Here is a 21,041-nt window from a genome sequence, read left to right on the forward strand (position 1 = left end):
TTTTGAAAATCCTAATGCTGCAAGTATTTGCCAGTAGCTTATTTATTTGTATCTATCAATCTTTTTATATGTAAGGAAGAAAACCTATAGTGAAGCCCATTCCCAGGGGTGTCTCCTGCCTCTTACATTTAATAAATCTTCTCATGATAACTGTGTGCTTACAAAAATAATGGTGACTCGTGTATAGTAGTGGAAGAAGAAATCAAAGGCTTTTATGCCTTGTTAATTTTGTGTGTGTGTGATTACTTGTCAGTCTTCACAAATTTAATAGGCCTTGTTATCATGTCTTATGAAACCTAAGATAGTAGCCCCACAAATATGTCCTGAGTCTAGTTGAAAATAAAAATGGTGAAAATAACATTTTAATTTCTACTTCCGGAGGTGTTTCTCTCTTAGTTCCCAGTAAAGAATACCAGTCGGGGAATGAGGAGTTGTGGGTTCAGCTTCTTTCTTTTTTATTTGCTCAGTTGATTGTGGTTATGGCAAGTTTTCTTCTCTACACAGTGAAAAGGTGGGAACAGATAATCACTAGTAACTCTTGTAGCAAGGATTTTTTGACTCTATAATGAGAGAATCATATTTACATCATCTCTGCAGTCTTTAATAAGCAGAACTTTTTTTTTTTTTAAGTCTTTATTATGTCAGTAACCTCTTACTATCCTTGATGGTGTGTAACTGGGACGATGTAACTTACTGTAGTAAGGGAGAGTTAACAAGTATTTTTGTTTTTAATCTTTGTTAAATAATTAGATGGCATATCTATTTTAATAAATGTTTTTCTCCCCATTAGTCATAGTGGCCAGTGTTTCGGAATGTGTATATTTTTATTGTAAACTATATATTTGATATTTACATATTTTTAGCAATTATACAATTAATGGAATTTTTAGTTTGGACACATCACTGTAAAGAGAACCATTTGGAGTATCTATGTTTTTTCATGTTGCTGTTTACATTTGAGATACATTATTTATAAAACACTCTGAATATTTATCAAGCTAAAAAACAATATATAGTTTACTCAGTTTTTCCCATTCTAAAGTGCCTATTATATTTTCTAAGACTCAATTAGAAAACTTACCATTTTTGTTAAATGCTTACTAAAAGACAAAAAAAAATGAATATTTGAAAATAGGAATCCTCATATTACCCACCATTTCATTTCAGAGGTGACTTAACTGAGACACTAAGGTTAGTACTTTTAGTCATATGTCAGTTTTATAAATAGAGTTCTAATTCTTGTTCAGAGTAGATAACAGCTTCATTTTATGCCTTGATTTAAGTGCAATTCTCCGTATCCAAAGTGAGTAAAGAGAAATTATAACCTACTCTCATAATTAATTTGGACAGTAAAGCCTAATTAATCCCTGTGTTTTAGTTAATTTATAAGAATGGCCTAGGAGATGATTGTCTTGAGTGATATTGTTGAATATGTTTGCAGAGAACTCAGCTGCAACAGGCTGAAAGGCTCCAATATTCCTTAGATAAGGAAGGCGCAGATGTAGTGTGCCTTACAGTTTGTGTAATATTACACATTTGCCAACTGTTTATACAAATATTACTCATTTGATTTTCACAGCTAACCTGTGATACTTGCTGAAACTGCTGAGTTTTGTTTTTATGAGATTTACATCTAAATATTTCTTTTCTCTTTTTGGGGAGCAATGTAAGTGGTGTTGTGTGTTTTATTTTGATTTCTATACATCCATTACTGCTATATAGAAATACAGTAGATTGTTATATGTTAATCTTCTATCCTGTGACTTTACTGAACTCAGTATTTCTAGAAGTTATTTTTTATGTGGATTCCTTGGGATTTTTGAGGTTACAATCCTGAATGTCTTCAGGATTGTTTCTTTTGAGTTTGTGTGCCTTTTAGTTTCTTGCTTATTGCACTAGCTGGAACTTCCAGCACTATGAATAAGAGTAGTAAGAGCATATATTTTTGCTTTGTTCCTTAGAGGGGAAGCAGTCTTTCACAATTAAGTATAATGTTATATGTATATTTTTTATGAATGTTCTATAACAAGTTCAGGTTCCCCCATTCCTGTTTTTCTCAGAATTTTTATCATGAATATGTGTTAAATTTTGTTAGATGCTTTTTGCATCAGTAGATGTGATCATGTGACTTTCCTTTAGCCTGTTTTATGGTGGATGACATTGGTTGATTTTCAAAATTTTTTTAAAAGATTTTATGTATTGGGAGCCTGGGTGGCTCAGTGGGTTAAAGCCTCTGCTTTCGGCTCAGGTCATGATCCCGGGGTCCTGGGATCGAGTCCCGCATCGGGCTCTCTGCTCAGCGGGGAGCCTGCTTCCTCCTCTCTCTCTACCTGCCTGCCTACTTGTGATCTCTGTCTGTCAAATAAATAAATAAAATCTTAAAAAAAAAAAGATTTTATTTATTTATTTGACACAGAGAGATCACAAGTAGGCAGAGAGGCAGGCAGGGGAGGCGGGGAGCAGGCTCCCTGCTGAGCAGAGAGCCTGATGTGGGACTCGATCCCAGGACCCTGAGATCATGACCTGAGCCGAAGGCAGAGGCTTAACCCACTGAGCCTCCCAGGCGCCCCTGATTTTCAAATTTTGAACCAACTTTGCATCCTGGAATAAACCCCACTTGATCATGGTATATGAGATAGATATAGATATATGTTTTTATATATATATATATATATATATATATATATATATCATTGTGTTCTATATGCTAATAATTTGTTAAGGAATTATGCATCTACATTCATGAGAGAGATCAGTCTGTGATTTTCTTTTTTGATACTTTGTTTCTGGTTTTGTTTTTTCTGGCTTATTGTGTCTTTCTCTGACACCACTCAGACATTTGATGGCCGAGGCTTGGTGGTATTTTATTACTACTAGGTGGAAATAGAAACTTGGGTTTTCTACTCAGTCTTTGCTAGCACCCAAGGGGGGGGGGCCAGGTGGGTGGAGGTAATCGTTCTGGCTCCCCACTTGGTCTCCATTCACACCGTGGTGGAGGTGGTCGTGTTACCACTGAGCAGTGCTCAAAGTCCTGACTCTATACTGGACCTCCTCTGACACCAACCCATGAGGAGAGGAAAGAACATCTGATTACCTTGTTCTCGGACCCCTTCCTGGAGAATGTATGGAGCACCTTGTTAAACCTCACAAGAATAGTAGTCCAGGCACCCCACCAGCCCTTGCTGATGGGTGAGAGTAAGGCTACAGTTTTTCTGTAGTGTTTGGCTGGAGTAGAATAGTTATCATCTAAAAGCTCTCTTTCCTAGCTCATGGGCTAGAGAGAGCAGACTTTTTCCTCTGTCACACCTAATGGCTTTTCCAGGTTGCCAGTTTCTTCTGCTCCATTTGGGGTGTATGTAGCAAGAAGAAAACCCTAGTAACTCATTATCATGTCATCCCTTAGGTCTCAAGGTCCCTAGGCAGTCTTCCTTTTTCCACTCCACATCAGAATTTTATGTCTGTTTTAAATACCATGCCCAGGGTTTTAAATTATACATAAGTGAGAGAAATAGAGAAAAATATATCTATTCCATTTTCCCAAGTGGAAGTCTGAGATTCACATTTTTTTAAAATTTTGAGAGAGGGCGCCTGGGTGGCTCAGTTGTTAAGCATCTGCCTTCAGCTGAGGTCGTGATCCCAGGGTCCTGGGATCGAGCCCCGCATGGGGCTCCCTGCTCGGTGGGGAGCCTGCTTCTCCCTCTCTCACTCCCTCTGCTTGTATTCCCTTTCTTGCTGTGTCTGTATCAAATGAATAAATAGAAAAATCTTTTTTTAAATATAAAATAAAAATAAAAATTTTGAGAGACAATCATTTCCCTGGTATTAGTAGTATCAGTTCAAAAAATTGTCCAAAGTTTTTCCAGAGGAAAAGATGCTTTGCACAAAGCTTATTTTCAAGGTAAGGTTTGTGTAAGACATTCAGAGCATTATAGATGTATTCCAGTATATGTAAGGTTGTCATGTAGAAATGAAACACTCCTAGTCTCATTAGTGTAAGTGCCTAATTTCACCATGGGCTTTACATCAGTCACTATAAGAAGGAGGCCTAGGACTCTGGTCATCCCTCTTCTAGCAGATTGTCAGTCACAGTGTTTTAGTGCATCTCTTAATCTCACCTCATTGCCATCTTTCCTCAACTCCCCAGACTTTTCCAGAATACTCTTTGAAGCTTATGATCCTCTGAACTGTACTGTTCTTGCTCCTATCAGAAACCTGCATTCCTACAAAAACCAAACCCTAGCTGAAAGACTACCAACCATGGGAAAAGCTAGGACTGACGATGGCCTTTTTGGAGTTGGTACTAGAAGGAGGAGGTCCAGGCCACACCCTCAAATAATGGCTAGATGAATTAGAGCCTTGGAGCCTTAGTTACCCAGTAAGCCTCCAGGAAACCACTGGAACAGCTTGGGTAGAGACTGATCTGGCAAGGGAGATAAGGCTAAGTGTAGAGAATGGAGTTGAGAAAATATATTTATAGTCATCTATAGAAAGGGCAATATGGATTATGTAAGAGTTAAAAAAAATCTTCCATGAAGATCATGGAATTTGCAATCAGGGGTACTCAGACCCTGTGGACATCTTCAGTTTTCTACAGAGGAGACTGCAACAGTTGTTGGGGAACCAGGACATAATTCATTTGCGAGTCATTATTCTCATTGGCTCTACTGTAGAGTCCCTTAGGAGTTGTCTTAAAGTCAGCTGTATTGAGGTGGAATTTTAAAAACACATTTTGAATTTCAGCAAAACTTCACATTCATGGAGTGCCTGGGTGGCACAGTCAGTTGGTTAACCAACTCTTGGTTTCAGCTCAGGTTGTGATCTCAGAGTCTTGAGATCCCGCGTTCCATCGGGCTCCATGCTCTGGAGTTGGCTTGGAGTTTCTTTCTACCTCTCCTTCTCACCTTCCCCACTGTGCACCCGTGTGCTCTCTCTCTCTCTCTCTCAGATAAATAAATAAATCTTTAAACACAAACACACACAGACACACACACACACACACACATAGACGTTCATGTAACCACCAATATAGTAAAGTCATAGAACATTTCCATCATCCCCAAAAGTTTCCTCGTACTTCTTCCCAGTCAGTTCTTCCAACTTCAAGCAAATATCTGATCTGCTTTGTTTCCATAAATTAGATTTGCCTTTTCTGGAACTTTATATAAATGGAGTCTTTCAATATGTGCTGTTTTGTTTCTGGCACTTAATTAACTCAGCATAATTTTTAGAGTCATCCTTATTGTATCAGCAGTTTACTTCTTTTTATTGCTGAGTAATATTTTATCGTATGGATACATCACAGTTTATTTAGTCATTCACCCGCTGATGAAAGTTTGAACCATGATTGGTTGAGTAGAGTGTTCTTTAAATGTCAGGTTAATTTGATTGGTGGTGGTGTTTGTCTTCTATGTCCTTTCTGATTTTCTTCCTATTTGTTTTATCAGTTACTGAGAGTGGAGTAGTATTGAAATATCTAATTATAGACTCTCCCCTAACTTTCAGTTATGTCAGTTTGTTTCGTGTGTTTCGTACATCTGTTTTTGGGTATATGCAGTTGGAATTGTTATGTTCTCTTCTGAATCAGCCCCTTTAACATTGAACTCTATTTCTCATGGTAGTCTTTTTTTCCTGTTGTTATTTTAGACATTCCAGCTTTTTCATGATCGGTTTTGTGTATCTTTTTCTGTCCTTTTACTTTTAACCTATGTTTTTATGTCTAAAATGTGTTTCTTTTTTTCTTCCTTCCTTCCGTATTTTTATTTAAATTCAGTATATTAACATATAGTGTATTATCAGTTTCAGAGGTCGAGGTGAGTGATTCATCAGTCTTATACCCAGTGCTCTATTATATCACATGCCCTCCTTAGTGTCTACCACCCAGTTACCCCATCCCCCCATCTCCCTCCCCTCCAGCAACCTTCAGATTGTTTCCTATTGTTAAGAGTGGCTTGGGACGCCTGGGTGGCTCAGTTGGTTAAGCGGCTGCCTTCAGCTCAGGTCATGATCCCGGGGTCCTGGGATCGAGTCCCACATCGGGCTCCTTGCTCAGCAGGGAGCCTACTTCTCCCTCTGCCTCTGCCTGCCTCTCTGTCTGCCTGTGCTCACTCTCTCTGACAAATGAATAAATAAAATCTTTAAAAAAAAAAAAAAAGAGTGGCTTATGGGGGGCGCCTGGGTGGCTCAGTGGGTTAAAGCCTCTGCCTTCGGCTCAGGTCATGATCCGAGGGTCCTGGGATTGAGCCTCGCATCAGGCTCTCTGCTCAGCAGGGAGCCTGCTTCCTTCCTCTCTCTCTGTCTGCCTCTCTGCCTACTTGTGATCTCTGTCTGTCAAATAAATAAATAAAATCTTCAAAAAAAAAAAAAAAAAGAGTGGCTTATGGTTTGTTTCCCTCTCTGGTTTCATCTTGTTTCCTTTTTTCCTTCCTTCCCCTATGATACCCTGTTTTGTTTCCTAAATTCCACATGTCAGTGAGATATGGTGATAATTGTCTTTCTCTGATTATTTCACTTAGCGTAATACCCTCTAATTCCATCCATGTCCAGCTCTGAGAAAAAAGTTGATGGTATTTTGATAGGGATTGCATTGAATGTATAGATTGCTGTAAGTAGCAGACATTTTAATAAGACTTGTTCTTCCAATCCATGAGCATGGAATGTTTTTCCATTTCTTTCTGTCTCCCTCAATTTCTTTCATGAGTGTTCTGTAGTTTTCTGAATATAGATACTTTGACTCTGTGGTTAGTTTTATTCTTAGATATCTTACGGTTTTGGTGCAATTGTAAATGGGGTCGACTCCTTAATTTCTCTTCTGTCTCGTTACTGTATAGAAATGCAACTGATACCTGTGCTTGATTTTATATCCTGCACTTTGCTGAATTGCTGTATGAGGTCTAGCAATTTTGAGGTGGAGTCTTCTGGGTTTTCCACACAGAGTATCATGTTGTCTGCAAAGAATGCGGATTCGGTTGTCTTTTATTTATTTATTTATTTTTGTCTGATTGCTGAGGCTAGGACTTCTAGTATTATGTTGAACAGCAGTGGTGATAGTGGACATCCCTGCCATGTTCCTGACCTTCGGGGAAAAGCTGTCGGTTTTCCCCATTGGGAATGATATTCAGTCTGGGCTTTTTGTATATGGCTTTTATGATGCTGAGGTATGTTCCTTCTTTTCCTACACTATGAAGACTTTTAATCAAGAAAGGATGCTGTGCTTTGTCAGATGTGTTTTCTGCATGTATTGAGAGGATCATATGGTTCTTCCCTTATATTTTATTTTTATTTTTTTCAAGATTTATTTATTTGAGATAGAGCAAGGGAGCAAGCACAAGCAGAGGTGGGGCAGAGGGAGAGGGAGAAGCAGACTCCCCACTGAGTAGGGAACCCAACTCTGGGCTTAATCCCAGCATCCCAGGATCATGACCTAAGCCAAAAGCAGATGCTTAACCAACTGAGCCACCCAGGCATCCTGCCCTTTCTTTTATTAATGTAGTGTATCACATTGATTTGCTGATGTTGAATCACCCTTGCAGCCCAGGAATAAATCTCACTTGGTCATGGTGAATAATCTTTTTAATGTACTGTTGGATCCTGTTGGCTAGTATTTTTTTTTTTAAGATTTTATTTATTTACTTGACAGAGATCATAAGTAGGCAGAGACAGAGAGGAGGAAGCAGGCTCCCCGCTGAGCAGAAAACCCAACACAGGGCTCCATCCCAGGACCCGGGGATCATGACCTGAGTGAAGGCAGAGGCTTTAACCCACTGAGCCACCCAGGCGCCCTGGCTAGTACTTTTTTAAAGATTTTATTTATTTACCTGAGAAAGTGTGCGCTCATGCACATGAGCAGACAGGGGGGCAGGGGTGAGGGGACAGTGGGAGAAGCAGACTCCCCACTGAGCAGGGAACCCAACGTAGGACTCAATCCCAGGACCATGAGATCATGACCCAAACCGAAAGCAGCCACTTAACGGACTGAGCCACCCAGGAATCCCTCTGTTGGCCAGGATCTTGGTGACAATTTTTGCATCCATGTTCATCAGGGATATTGGTCTGTAATTCTTCCTTTTGGTGGGGTCTTTGTCTGGTTTTGGGACTAACATAATGTTGGGACCAACTCATGGGAAGAATTTGGAAGTTTCCCTTCCATTTTGTTTTTTGAAGCAGCTTCAGAAAAATGGGTATTAATTCTTCATTAAATGTTTGGTAGAATTCTCCTGGGAAGTCATCTGGCCCCGGACTGCTGTTTGTTGGGAGATTTTTTAATACTGGCTTCAAATTCCTTGCTGGTTATGGGTCTGTTCAGGCTTTCTGTTTCTTCCCTTTTCAGTTTTGGTAGTTTATACGTCTCTAGGAATGAATCCATTTTTCCAGATTGCCTAATTTGTTGGCATATGGTTGTTTATAACATGTTCTTATAATTGTATTTCTTTGGTGTTGATTGTGATCGTTCCTCTTTCATTCACAATTTTATTTATTTGGGTCATTTTTCTTTTTGATAAGTCTGGTCAGAGGTTTATCAGTCTCATTCTTTCAGAGAACCAGTTCCTAGTTTCATTCATCTGTTCTACTGTTCTTTTGGTTTCTATTTCATTGATTTCTGCTCTGATCTTTATTAATTCTCATCTCCTGCCAGGTTTATGCTTTATTTGCTGTTCTTTCTCTAGCTCCTTAAGGTGAAAGATTAGGTTGTGTATCTGAGACCTTTCTTGTTTCTTGAGAAAGGCTTGTAATGCTATATATACACATCCCTCTTTGGACTGCCTTTGCTGCATCCCAGAAGTTTTGAACAGTTGTATTTTCATTTGTTTCCAACAATTTTTTAAATTCTTCAGTTTCCTGGTTAACCCACTCATTCTTTAGTGGGATGCTCTTTAGTTTCCGTGTATTTGAGTTCTTTCCAAATATCTTCTTGTGATTGAGTTACATTTTCAAAGCATTGTTGTCTGAAAATATGCAGGGAATGATCCCAGTTTCCTGGTGCCAGTTGAGACCTGATTTGTGACCGAATGTGTGATCAGTTCTGGAGAATATTCCATGTGTGCTCTAGAAGAATGTGTATTCTGTTCTTTAAGATGGAATGCTCTGAATATATTTGTGAAGCCCATCTGGTCAGTGTTTTCATTCAAAGCCCTTGTTTCCTTGCTGATCTTCTGCTTAGATGATCTATCCACTGCAGTGAATGGGGTGTTTAAGTCCCCTACTATTATTATTATTGATGTGTTTCTTAAATTTTGTTATTAATTGGCTTATATAATTGGCTGACGCATGGTAGAGGCATAAATATTTATAGTTGTTAGATCTTCTTGTTGGATAGTCCCTTTAAGTATAATATAGTGTCCTTCCTCATCTCTTACTACAGTCTTTGGTTTAAAATCTAATTTGTCAGAAATAAAGATTGCTACTCATGCTTTCTTTTGATGTTTATTAGCATAAGAATGGCTTCCCACACCCTTATTTTCAATCTGGAGGTGTCTTTTGGTCTAAAATGAGTCTCTTACAGACAGCATATTGATAGGCATTTTTTATCCAGTCTGATACCTTTGTCTTTTGATTGGGACATTTAGCCCATTTACCTTCAGAGTAACTATTGAACAGTGTGAATTGAGTGCCGTTGTATTACCTGTAAAGTGACTGTTTCTTTATATTGTCTCCATTCCTTTCTGGTCTGTGTTACTTTTGGGCTCTCTCTTTGCTTAAAGGACCCCTCTAAATTGTAGGGCTGGTTTGATTATCACAAATTCTTTTATTTTCTGTTTGTCCTGGAAGCTTTTTATCATTCCTATTTTGAACGACATCCTTGCTGGATAAAGTATTCTTGGCTGCATATTTTTCTTTTTTAGCACACTGAATATATCACACCAGTCCTTCTGGCCTCCAGGTCTCTGTGGATAGGTCTGCTGCCAATCTCATGTTTCTACCCTTGTATGAGGGTAGAAAGAGGTTATGGACCTCTTGTCCCAGGCCGCTTTCAGGATTTCTCTTTGTCTCTGAGATTTGCAAGTTTCACTATTAAATGTTGTTTTGTTGTCCTGTTTTAACTGATTTTGAGGGGTTCTCTGTGCCTCCTGGATTTAGATGCCTGTTTTCTTCCCCAGATTAGGAAAGTTCTCTGTATATATTTGCTTCATTATACCTACTGCCCCCCTCTCTCTTTCCTCTTTTTCTGGAGTCCCAATTATTCTAATAATATTTTGCTTTATGATATCGCTTATCTCTTGAATTCTTCCCTCATGATCCAGTAGTTGTTTATTTCTCTTTTTCTCAGCTTCTTTTTTCCATCATTTTTTCTTCTCTATCACTAATTTTTTCTTCTGCCTATTTATCCTAGCAGTTAGGGCCTCCATTTTTAATCGTATCTCATTAATAGCCTTTTTTATTTTGACTTGATTAGATTTTAGTTCTTTTATTTCTCCAGAAAGGCATTCTTTAGTGTCTTCTATCCTTTTTTCAAGCCCAGCTAGTATCTTTATAATTATTATTCTGAACTCTATTCTGACATCTTACTTTTACCATACTGATTAGACCCCTGGCAGTTAGTACTGCCTCTTGTTCTCATTTTTGAGGTGAGTTTTTCCATCTTGTCATTCTTGCAGAAAGTGGCCACTTTTCTACTTGTAGAATTGCAGCGGTTCTTTTCTTACATCTCTGGTTGAGTTCTCAGGGGTTTGGAATGATTTGGTAACTATCTAGCTGAATTACTGGGACCAGACAAAACTAAGGTCTCCTACTCTTCTGCCATCTTGGAAAGTATTCTCTAGAATGTGTTTCTTTTAGATATCATGTTGCTCTTTCTCTTGTGGGTACCAACAATCATTACCTTTTCACTGGAGTGATTGCTCTTCATACTCAATGTTGTTATCAGTATGGTTGGTTTGCAATCTCAGTTTGTTTTCTCTCTGTCCCTTCAGATCTTTGTTTTTTGTTGTTGTTGTTTTCTTTCTCCCTTCTCTTTTATTCTGGAATAACTAAGTACCTTTTAACATTACATTTTATTTTTATTGTTGGCTTATTTTTCATCTACCACTTTTTTTTTTGCCAATTTAACTTACTATATGTTTATTTTCAAGTAATGGGCTTTGTTTAGTTTACAGTGTTTCAGTCTTCCTTTGCTCCGTCTCATGGAACTTCACTTGGTATATGTGCAGCACAATATTTAGCCAAAGATTTGACCAGACTCCTCAGCTGAGTTTTGGAGGTCTTCTGGAGCAGCTCCCGCTTCTAAGGTACTCTGCTCCTCAAATTCCAACTTGTATCTTCTCAGCTCAGCAAGATAACTTTCATCTGCTCAGGATCCTTCTTGCTCTACATTCCAAAAAGCATCTCCTTCCCCTCAGAAAAGCCAGTGTGCTCACAGAGCTCACCACATTTATTTTCCTTTTCTCAGGAGTTACCATTCTGTACTGCCTGTTGTTCAATATTTGAAAACTTCCGTATCTTCCGTTCCGTTGTATAGGTGTTTACAAGTAGGAAGGTAACCCCCTCTTCCCAGTTTTGCCATCATGGCTTGAAGCTCTTGTGGTGGTTTTAATAATGAATATCTGAGTTTCATTCTAGACTAGATTTTCTGGAGGTGGTGCCTGGGTTTCTGTATTCTTTTTTTAAAAGCGCCTCGGGATTCTGATCCGCAGTCAAGTGTGGGAATCATGGCTTTAGGGTTTTTGGAGCCAAGCAGAGATCATTTGAATCTGTCAGCTACTGGGGGCCTAATATATTTTAAGTACAGAGATGCTGACATTTGGGACTTCATTCAAGCAGAAGGCAAGAAAGATCATTTGGGAAGGAAGGAGGCTATGTATTTAAAAAAAAAAAAAAAACTTATTGTAAGGAAGGTAAGAGAGGGATTTCCCATTTGGGACTTTTGAAGCGAAAGTGTATCCTCTCTACTTTCTCTCAGCAGTAGAAAATAGTGGGCAGACTCATCCATTTTTTCCTTTCCTACTTACTTCTGTGGCAGACCTTACTGTTACCTATACCATTTAGACAGATTAGTAGAAGTGAGGAAGATGGAGTTGTGTGGAATAATCCCGTTTCTGGAGTCTCAAAACTAAGGTTTTCCCTTCAATCATAACATCCCCAAACTAATGGATGTTGAGTGAGAATAGGGTGACCTGATTCTGCCTCTCATCCAACTCTCCCCTTCCCCATCTCCATCCTTTTCACCTCCCAAATTCTTTGTTAGATAAGCAAGTCAAGGTAAAATTTTTTTTATTTACATTCTGTGTAGCCATTCGTGGACATTTGAAGAAACTAAAATTGATGCCCTTTTAGAGGTGACTTAGCTAAAACAAATAAACAGGGAACGATGAATGTGTCCCCTAGGAGATCTGAACTTACAACGTTAAGGTACAACCACAATAATAAAACTTACTTGTAGTCCTATTTTGGCTTAAAAATTAATGCAAATTTTACATTTTATTCTTTCATGTTTCAGTTTTTGTTTTAACTTAAAAGTGTCTTAACTTATAGAATTGACATTCCAGAAGAATGTACCATCTTTATCCTGTGCCTTCAAACACATCTTGATATGCCCTTAGAATTATAACTTCTCTGCTTGGTGAAGCACAACAGTAGAATCTGTTCTGTTTTGTTTTTAATGTTTTATTTCTAAGTCTGAAGTTACACTAAAGGTGACATAGGACTTTAAAGTATAGCCACCAGGGGCGCCTGGATGGCTCAGTGGGTTAAAGCCTCTGCCTTCGGCTCAGGTCGTGGTCCCAGGGTCCTGGGATCGAGCCCCACGTCGGGCTCTCTGCTCAGCAGGGAGCCTGCTTCCCTTCCTCTCTCTCTCTCTGCCTGCCTCTCTGCCTGCTTGTGATCACTGCCTGTTAAATAAATAAATAAAATCTTTAAAAAAAAAAAAAAGAAAAAAAGAAAAAAAAAAAAATAAAGTATAGCCACCAGATATTTGATACGTGTTTACATGAATGGTTTTTTTGAAGGGAGAGTATGTTTCAAATTCTAGTCAACATGTCATAGCCATTTTTCCATTTCTAGAATATGGCCCAGGTTAGCTGCTACAGTGAAATAGAACCCTGCAGTGCCTTTTCTCTTCTGGTATTGTGGATTCCTAGCTGGGCAGAGTTAAAATACTGTCATGAAGGATAGTTGCAGTCCTCTGAATAAGGACTTGGTTAATTAGGATTTACCGGTTCCCTTGTTTTGTTTTGTTAGCCCAGAAATAATCTTTATTCCTTGCATTTCTGTAGAGTGAGTTTTTGTGAATACAGTTGTACTGGTGGCCTAGTCATCAAGTATAATGTAAAGCACTGGTTCACTTACACTTCGTTTCTACTAAAAACATTGATTTTTCTTTGCCATTCTGCAGTACCTTCTCCAGGCAAATTCCGCTCCCCTGCAGCACCATCTCCTTTGGCTCTCCGGCAACCAGTAAAAGCATTTAGTAACCCTGGCTCTGGTTCTCCTGGTAGCCAAGAAACAACACAGCTCACACAGACCACCTCCTCACCTGGGCCTCCCATGGTTCCGAACACAGTCCCAGCAAATCCTCCCAACAATATCAACAGCACTACTCTAACCAGACCTGCAGGGACAACCGTGATGAGAAGTGGCTTACCCAGACCCAGTGCCCCTTCTGCTGGGGGTATACCAGTGCCTCGCAGCAAACTTGCACAGCCTGTTCGCAGGTAAGTGACAGACATTCTGTTTCAACACTCTTGAGTATGGCAAAGTGGGTAGTTTAGAATTATGCTCATCACTGCATGTGGTAGTAAACCTAGAGAGTCCTAGTGGGTTCCCGTGAGAGTCTTAATAGACTTGGAATAAAATGTTACTTTGTTGTTTTAAAGAAATTGTCACTTAAGATACTAGAGTATCACTGCACTTCGGTCAGCTAAATTTCACCCAGATGCCTAATGTGATCAGGCATCTCCGAGAACTCCTAGAAAAAACTATTAGAACCACTCAGTTTGGTTGTGATATGTATTCATTTTGAGTATGTTATTCAGTAAAGATAAAGACTTGTTAGAACCTAGTGTGAGATTTAAGATAAAATTTCTAGCTACGAAATCTGAGTATAATCCAGGAGGGTGGTTTCCAAACTTTGATACAAATCAGAATCTTCTGTAGAGTTATAAATGCAGAGACCTAAGTTTTACGCCCAGAGAGTAGATCTGCTATGAAGGCCAAAACCTGTGGGTAATCTTTTTCGTCTGTTGCATCTTCAGGTGATTCCGAGGCCAGCCAGGCTGGGAACCGTGCATCTGTGTAATCATAGTATGTGCCTTTCAGGAATGTGATTACCACCATCAGTAAACTTAGGAGTCCAACTATAATTAACCATGAAATATATATTTTCATGGGAAAAAATGGCTTTCATCTTGTAAGAATTTAAACTGAATTACCTGTATCTTTTATTCTAAGATAGATTTATTACATTTCCAAATTCAGTAGTAGAGTACAACAGCTTTTTGCTGTGCACTGTGCTAAATAACTTGTACCTTACTGAATTTTTACAGTAACATTAAACATTACAATAACATAAATATTAAACTGTTATTATCCCTGTTTTTCAGAGAAGAATATTGAAATTTAATGACGTTAAGTAATTTGCCTAAGATTATACAACTAAAGGCTTTCAGTTCTAAGTATGTCTGACTTAAAAGTCCATTTAAGCACTTCCATCATTCTGCCTCCCTAGTGATGGTGACGCTGAGTCTCTGTTGTCACATTCATCACTCTGCCCCCCTCAAACTAAGTAGTTAATTAAAATGTTGGTGATCCATGCTGCTGGAAGAGATGAGACAGTCTTTTCCTTTCTTTGAGTGGCTATGTTAACTATAGTGGCTATGTTAACAAAAAGATGTTAGTGAAGTCACCTGATGCCCAGTTAGTGACGTCAGCTGGGAAGTTGGAAATGCCAAGTGTGGGACCGTTGTGCTGATAGGCTGTTTAGAGCTCTGATCTCAGTAGTCCCCTGAAACAGCCTTCATTGGATCAGGATGCCACCTGCAAAAAAATATATGTGGGACATAGTATGGTAATGTTTCATAAAGCCTTACAAATCACTTTATTAAATTGCTTTATTTCAGATCCTTGCCAGCTCCTAAAACTTACGGTAGCATGAAAGATGACAGTTGGAAAGATGGCTGTTACTGACCAGCAAAGCTGAGAATGCAGAGGTCCACAGCTTCATGGATACCCCTTCACCAGGCTAAAAGACAACTTTTATATGCAGACTGTTCAGATAAGACTCTTGGGGTTTATAAATCCCAGCCCTCTCTGTCTTAATTAGCACAAACTGACGGAGATGATCAAGCAGCACTTTAATGACATTTAACATCAGATGTGTTTGGTAATCATACAATCACTCTCCATGGAATCACATTTAGTTTTGTTTAATAGAAACTAAGTTGATTTTTTAATATTTGACAGAGGCCAATATCTGGGCAAAAAACTAACGGATGCCAAAGAGAAATGCCCATTTGTAAATGAGAGAATACCTTTGTGCACAAGAAAATGGTGAATTCAAGCTCTCCAAAACTTCGCATTCAACCTAATTTACTGTATAAATAACATCAATAAATATTTGTGTTAACGAGAACTAATATTCTGACTAATTATCTAAAATGTTTCACTAGTGTTTCACTAGTACCCCAAGAAACTAAATTGAGATGGAAGGGAAGATGGGGGTGGGAAGAAGTCTAGGCTAGAGATTTCAAACATGATACCTAAATTTGTGAGAATTTTATAAATTACTTTTGCAGATTCACCAGAAAAAATTGTCATTTTGCTTGGTCTTAAGTTTTGGATGTAGCTCCCGTACCACCAGCACCAGAGAACGTTCCACCGTGCATCCGCCATGTTGCATTGACACATCGGACTTCTGCCTGTTTGTTTTGATTGCCAAAAGGGCTTAATAACCAGTTGTACAATCTTTCTAAACTTTATAGCTCCTGGCTCAGGAAAGATAGCCTTTGCTGTTGAAGCCAGCGTCTTCACATGCTGTTATATCTGTTACAAAACTAAGAGATCGTGTTTTCATTAGCAGGTCTCCATGATAGGAAAGGCAAGTAGTGTGTGTCTTCATCCTTGATCTAACTAACACCGCCTCCGTGCTCACAGCCTCAAACAAAACCATACCATGAGAGAGAAGGGGGAAATCTATGCACTTCACTTACGAAATCTCTGGTAATGACCGTTGTATTGTTACTGTTCACTGACACGACGGTCTGTTACGTGGTAGGAAGATACAGCCTGCGGGATCCTACTTCACTTGATCCACTTCAAACTAGGTAACTGTATACAGCCTCCTTTGAGAATACTGTCCCTTTTGACTTGGATTCTGCCTTACGTTAATTTTTACATTTTTGGTAACAAATGAAACCCGCTCCATATGACTCTAACCTGTTAAATACTTGCTCTCTAGTGGCCCCTTGTGTATTCTGGAAATCACTTATTTCGGTTTTATCAGACAATTACAAGACAAACTTTCTTCAGCAGGCTTCTCCCTTTTCGTGGTGAGGTCTGTTTTAAAATACTTAATTTGAATGGCTCTGAAATACTGGCAATCAGGTTACCGAAGGGATTTTAGAGATGTAAACATAAGTTCATTTCTTGCTAGTAAAAGACATTCTGTAAGTTGGCAGAAATTGAGAGACAAAAGAGAGACTTGATATTCAGGATAGCATTAAGGTTGATAGGTTGAGAGAATGATAAAATTTTTAAAACCAAGACCCCCATTCTGCCATGACACTGTGGTATTTTTTATTAGCTTGACCATTAGGGAGTCATTCAGTTAGCCCATGCAGCTGGAGATTTAAACTGCCGGTGCTAATGTATTTGGTGTATGATGCAAGGAAGAAGTTTTATCCTTGAATTTGAGGGTGATGGGTGTGGTTGAGGGAAGGGCGGCGCCAGAATTCCACATGATGATGAACTAAAAAATGTTGCTTTTCAGAGGAGGATAAAGAAAGCATCTGCTTTGGGTGGGGGGTATCTCATGTAAAAATCTAAGTAAAAGAAAGAACTAGCCACTGTCTCTTTTTAAAACCATATGTACACAAAATAGGTCTCAGTTTCAGTGCAACATTACAAAAGAAAAATATGCTGCAATCTAATAATTACAAGGAATTTTAACTCTATTTGAAACACCCATTACATTAAGTTAGATTATCTGTTTCAAAAGGAGTATTCAGGTTATTTAACTTTGTTTTTAAATGGCTGCATCAGAAAAAAAAAATGTCTATTTTTTTTTATTAAAATACTTCATCACTTATTAAAAACATTTGGATCTGAGTTGGGTAAAACATTATTTTACCTGCTGTTGTACTACCACAGACTATTGGCTTTTAGGTTCCTAAAGAGAAAAATTGCCTTTTTACTAGAAGGCCTTTGTGTATTGCCAATTTTTCTGTTTGGGAATATCTAAGGATTCACTGTGGTTAGTCTTACAGAAGAAATGTGGATTTGATAAACTAGTGCCTATGATTTTAACTTATGTTTGATATATAGTAGTAAGGGTTTTATGAATGTTGATTATTTTTCTGTGCCAACAGCCCAGAATTGTCACTTATATGTAAGCAGAGAGCTCTGAGCTCTGCTTCCAAAGTTATTTAATTTTCTCAGTGTTTGAATGTTATTTTTTTGTAAGTGTGTTAATAAAAGTGTAAAAAATTGGAAAAAATATAAATATTCTTAACTCGAGCATTTGCTGGATCATTTTTCTACAGAACTTGTTTGTATAATATGAAACACTCTCTGAAGAGTTAACTTTTTTCAGTTTTCATGCCCTGGAAATCACATTTTGTAAAACTGGGGACCATTCATAATTGTCAGATACTTTTTAAAATTATCTCAATACATCACTTTTATAAGAGTTTTTTTGAAAGGAAATTAGAAACATGTGTCCCCAGATATTTGTATGACTCTAGAATGATCTAGACTATGTATGTTTGAATTTTATTGAATGTACAGACATCCATTTTTGACATTACGCATGGTCCTTTCAGATCACATGAAGTTTGATTTGCAAACATTTCTATAGCTGAACTTGTATGTGTGGTTGCCTCCTTAATAAAACAGCCTGACCATAATGTTTATTATTAAATTTATATTGGTTTTTTCAAGTGTTTTATGAATTTCTGGATATGGTAAGATTCCCCACCCCACGTTGCCTACAATTGGTTTTAATAAATTTCTCAGTTGATTTTTTTTTTTTTTTAACACAGAGACCCAAGTCATATTGCCCTTTCAAACTTGATCTTCATGAGTTGGAATATATCATGTTATATTCTCCTTGTCCTAGTTATTTCATATTTGAATTATTTGGAGTGTATTTATAGTTTATTCAAAACTGTTATGTTCTTGGAACTTTGTCACTAGCTATGAATTGATATCTACTTTTAAAAAGCCAGCATATGTAAAACAAGCAAAAAGCCATTATTTATGAGTTTCCAGAAGGGAAAATTAATACATTTTCAAACCAAATACATTTATTTGGTTAATTGTGCATTTTTCTCTCAGAGATAAGTGGGAAAAATCCAGAATTATACACTGTTTAATTAGTTCCCCACATTCCTTTTGGAAGTTTTTGCTGTCTCTTATGTTACAATTAGTCTCATTAATGCAGCATAGAGAAATGATACCATGTTTGAATTTTCCCTCAAGCCAACCCAAAAACTTCTAAGAACTATTTAAAATTAAATGTCAGTGTATTTGTAAATCAGTGAATGAAAAGTTTTCTTAAATTTCTTATATACCCAGTACAATGGAAAACCCATATGGAGGTTCTTGTGAGATACTGCTATATCAAAGTTTAGCTTTGAGTTACAAAAGCAGAATAAATAATAGAGAAACCAACTTCGAGACAGGTAGTGAACAGAGTGTTCACATGAGCATGAAGCCAAAGTTAGGAACCCCTAATATATTTTTAATGATCCTAAATATAAGTCTGAGTGGACTAAGTGGTCCTCTGGTTACTAGTCTGAAAATGGAACATTTCAATCATGGACCTTACTTAATACAACTCAGTTTAAAAACCATGTTAACTGCATGCCAATTTCAAGCCAAATCTTTAAACTGGCTAAACTTAATGTTTTCTCTTTAAAAAAAAAAAAAAAAAAAAAAAAAAGTCTTTGATTTTGAAACTAGGAGAGACTCATTGCTTCAAAAACTGAAAATATAAATGATCCCACATTTCACCTTGGGATCCTGCAATCCCACCATCCAGAAATAAGTATTTAAGTGCTGATGTAACATAATGCTAAATGAAAGGGCAGAGTCTTCTGTTTAGGATGAGAAAAATATTTTCACATGAGTTTGCTTTTGAACAGAGGTGTACATTAACTGATGTTGAAAGCTTGACCCACATTTCTCTATTCCTGAGTGCAGATATTCCTAGAGGTTATTTTAAAAAATCTGTCATATGTATTGTTTATATCTTTCTAACAGTTGGTTTTCTTATGAAAAATTACGTTTATATAAAACTAGAGAAAAACAATGACATTATAAAAGACGACAAAGCACTTAATTCCATAGGTAATCAACCACTTAAATTTAAGGAGGTTGTTATTTGTTTTTTCTTCTTATGAAATTGGGATCATATTCATGGTTAACACCGTAACTTTATCTTGACTCCAAGGTCACTGCCATCATTTAGATGGATTTTGCTGGGCGAGGAGTTTGAGAAAGAGTCTACAGATAACAATTCCAAAACTTCACCAAACCAGTAGTATCATAGTTCTTCATATAGTATCTGTTATTGACATGTGCCACACACACCGCCCCCCCCCCCCAGCAGTCTACCAGACTGAACTGACAGTATTGGTTGAATACAGTTCCTGTTTTAAAACAGAATACCTTTTAAGAAATAATAGGCCCAACCAAATAAAGAATTGAGATGGTCTAGATTAGAGTTATCAATCTTCAGGATCACTTGATTGGCTGTTAAAACAGATTTCTGCACCCCACCCCAAGCATGCCTCTTCAAAAATAGAACTCTGATTCTGAGAACAAAACTTCTAGGAGTAGGATTCCTCAACACAGTCAGGTGCTCATTTCTGGACTAGTTGACTGTGGTCAGATGATCAGGGTTAATTAAAAGCCGTGCAGCCCCTATGAAAACATGGATGGAATGAGGAAAGACCATTTCCCCTGAACATGGTGCTTGCACCACAGATGTCTCAGTACATATCCTATGAAATGACTGCTTTGTGTCAGTGGTCATATGTTCCTAGAGGTAACATCTGCAGTGAGAGAAGGCTCTAACAGTATTTTAACCCTTGGCTCAGTTGTCCTTGAGTCCCAGGATCATTCCTGTACTTGAATTCATGAAGTACCTCAGTCACTATAAATTCCCCTTGGTACCTAGGTCAGTTTAAGCTAAGATTCTGTCCATTCCTCAGAGAAAGAAGAGTTAATTTTTCAAATTATTTTTGAAATTGATAGACAAAACATTCAGAAAAGTACAAAATGAATGTTGAGCTCGATGAGTTACTAAGTGATTACATGTGTAACCACGTGGGCAAGAAATAGACTGTTAGCACCCCAAAAGCTCTCCTGATGCCACCTTCGAATCACTGTGTCCTTCTCTTCAGGATAATAGCTATCCTGACTTCTAACATTATAATTTAATTTTACCTATTTTTGAGCTTTATATAAATGGGACCATATACTGCAATTTTTTTCTGCCTATCTTATTTTGATTAAAGGGGGAAAATGGGGTTTCTCTCGGACTTAGCCACTAAACAACAAAAGTAATATGATGAGATTCACCCATTTTGCTGGTGTCACCGTAGTTGACTCTCGTCGCCATGTTATATGCCATTGTGTAAATATATCACAGTTTGTCCATTCTAATGTCGAAGGACAGTGGGATTGTTTCCAGTTTGGTCTCTTAAAAATAATGCAGCTTGGACTTCAGGCATAGTCAAGATGGAGTAAGCTCTCAAAAGCCTCTCCCACTTAAAACTAAAAAGGCAAAAGGCAACTACCTGAGGACACCGAAAAATACACAAAAGCAGATGGAACGGGAGTAGAGTCAAACCTGGAGAAGAGACCCATACAAGGGTGAGTTTTCATCCCTC

General features: G+C 37.9%; 1 protein-coding gene across 2 annotated transcripts in view; it reads left to right on the forward strand.

Moving 5' to 3' along the window:
• Positions 1 to 18,081, forward strand: part of SLAIN2 (SLAIN motif family member 2) — an 89,176-nt gene extending 71,095 nt beyond the window's left edge. Inside the window, exons 8-9 of one of the 2 annotated variants that reach the window (XM_080796933.1) lie at positions 13,325 to 13,643; positions 15,048 to 18,081. In XM_080796933.1, the coding sequence (XP_080653059.1) occupies positions 13,325 to 13,643; positions 15,048 to 15,114 (386 nt within the window). In that variant the 3' untranslated portion in view covers positions 15,115 to 18,081. The remainder of the gene's footprint in view (positions 1 to 13,324; positions 13,644 to 15,047) is intronic. The other variant, XM_080796934.1, reaches the window with a different exon arrangement.
• The last annotated feature ends 2,960 nt before the right edge of the window (positions 18,082 to 21,041 follow it).

The sequence above is a fragment of the Martes martes genome (genome assembly GCF_963455335.1).
Source record: "Martes martes genome assembly, chromosome: 2".
Classification (NCBI taxonomy): Eukaryota; Metazoa; Chordata; class Mammalia; order Carnivora; family Mustelidae; genus Martes; species Martes martes.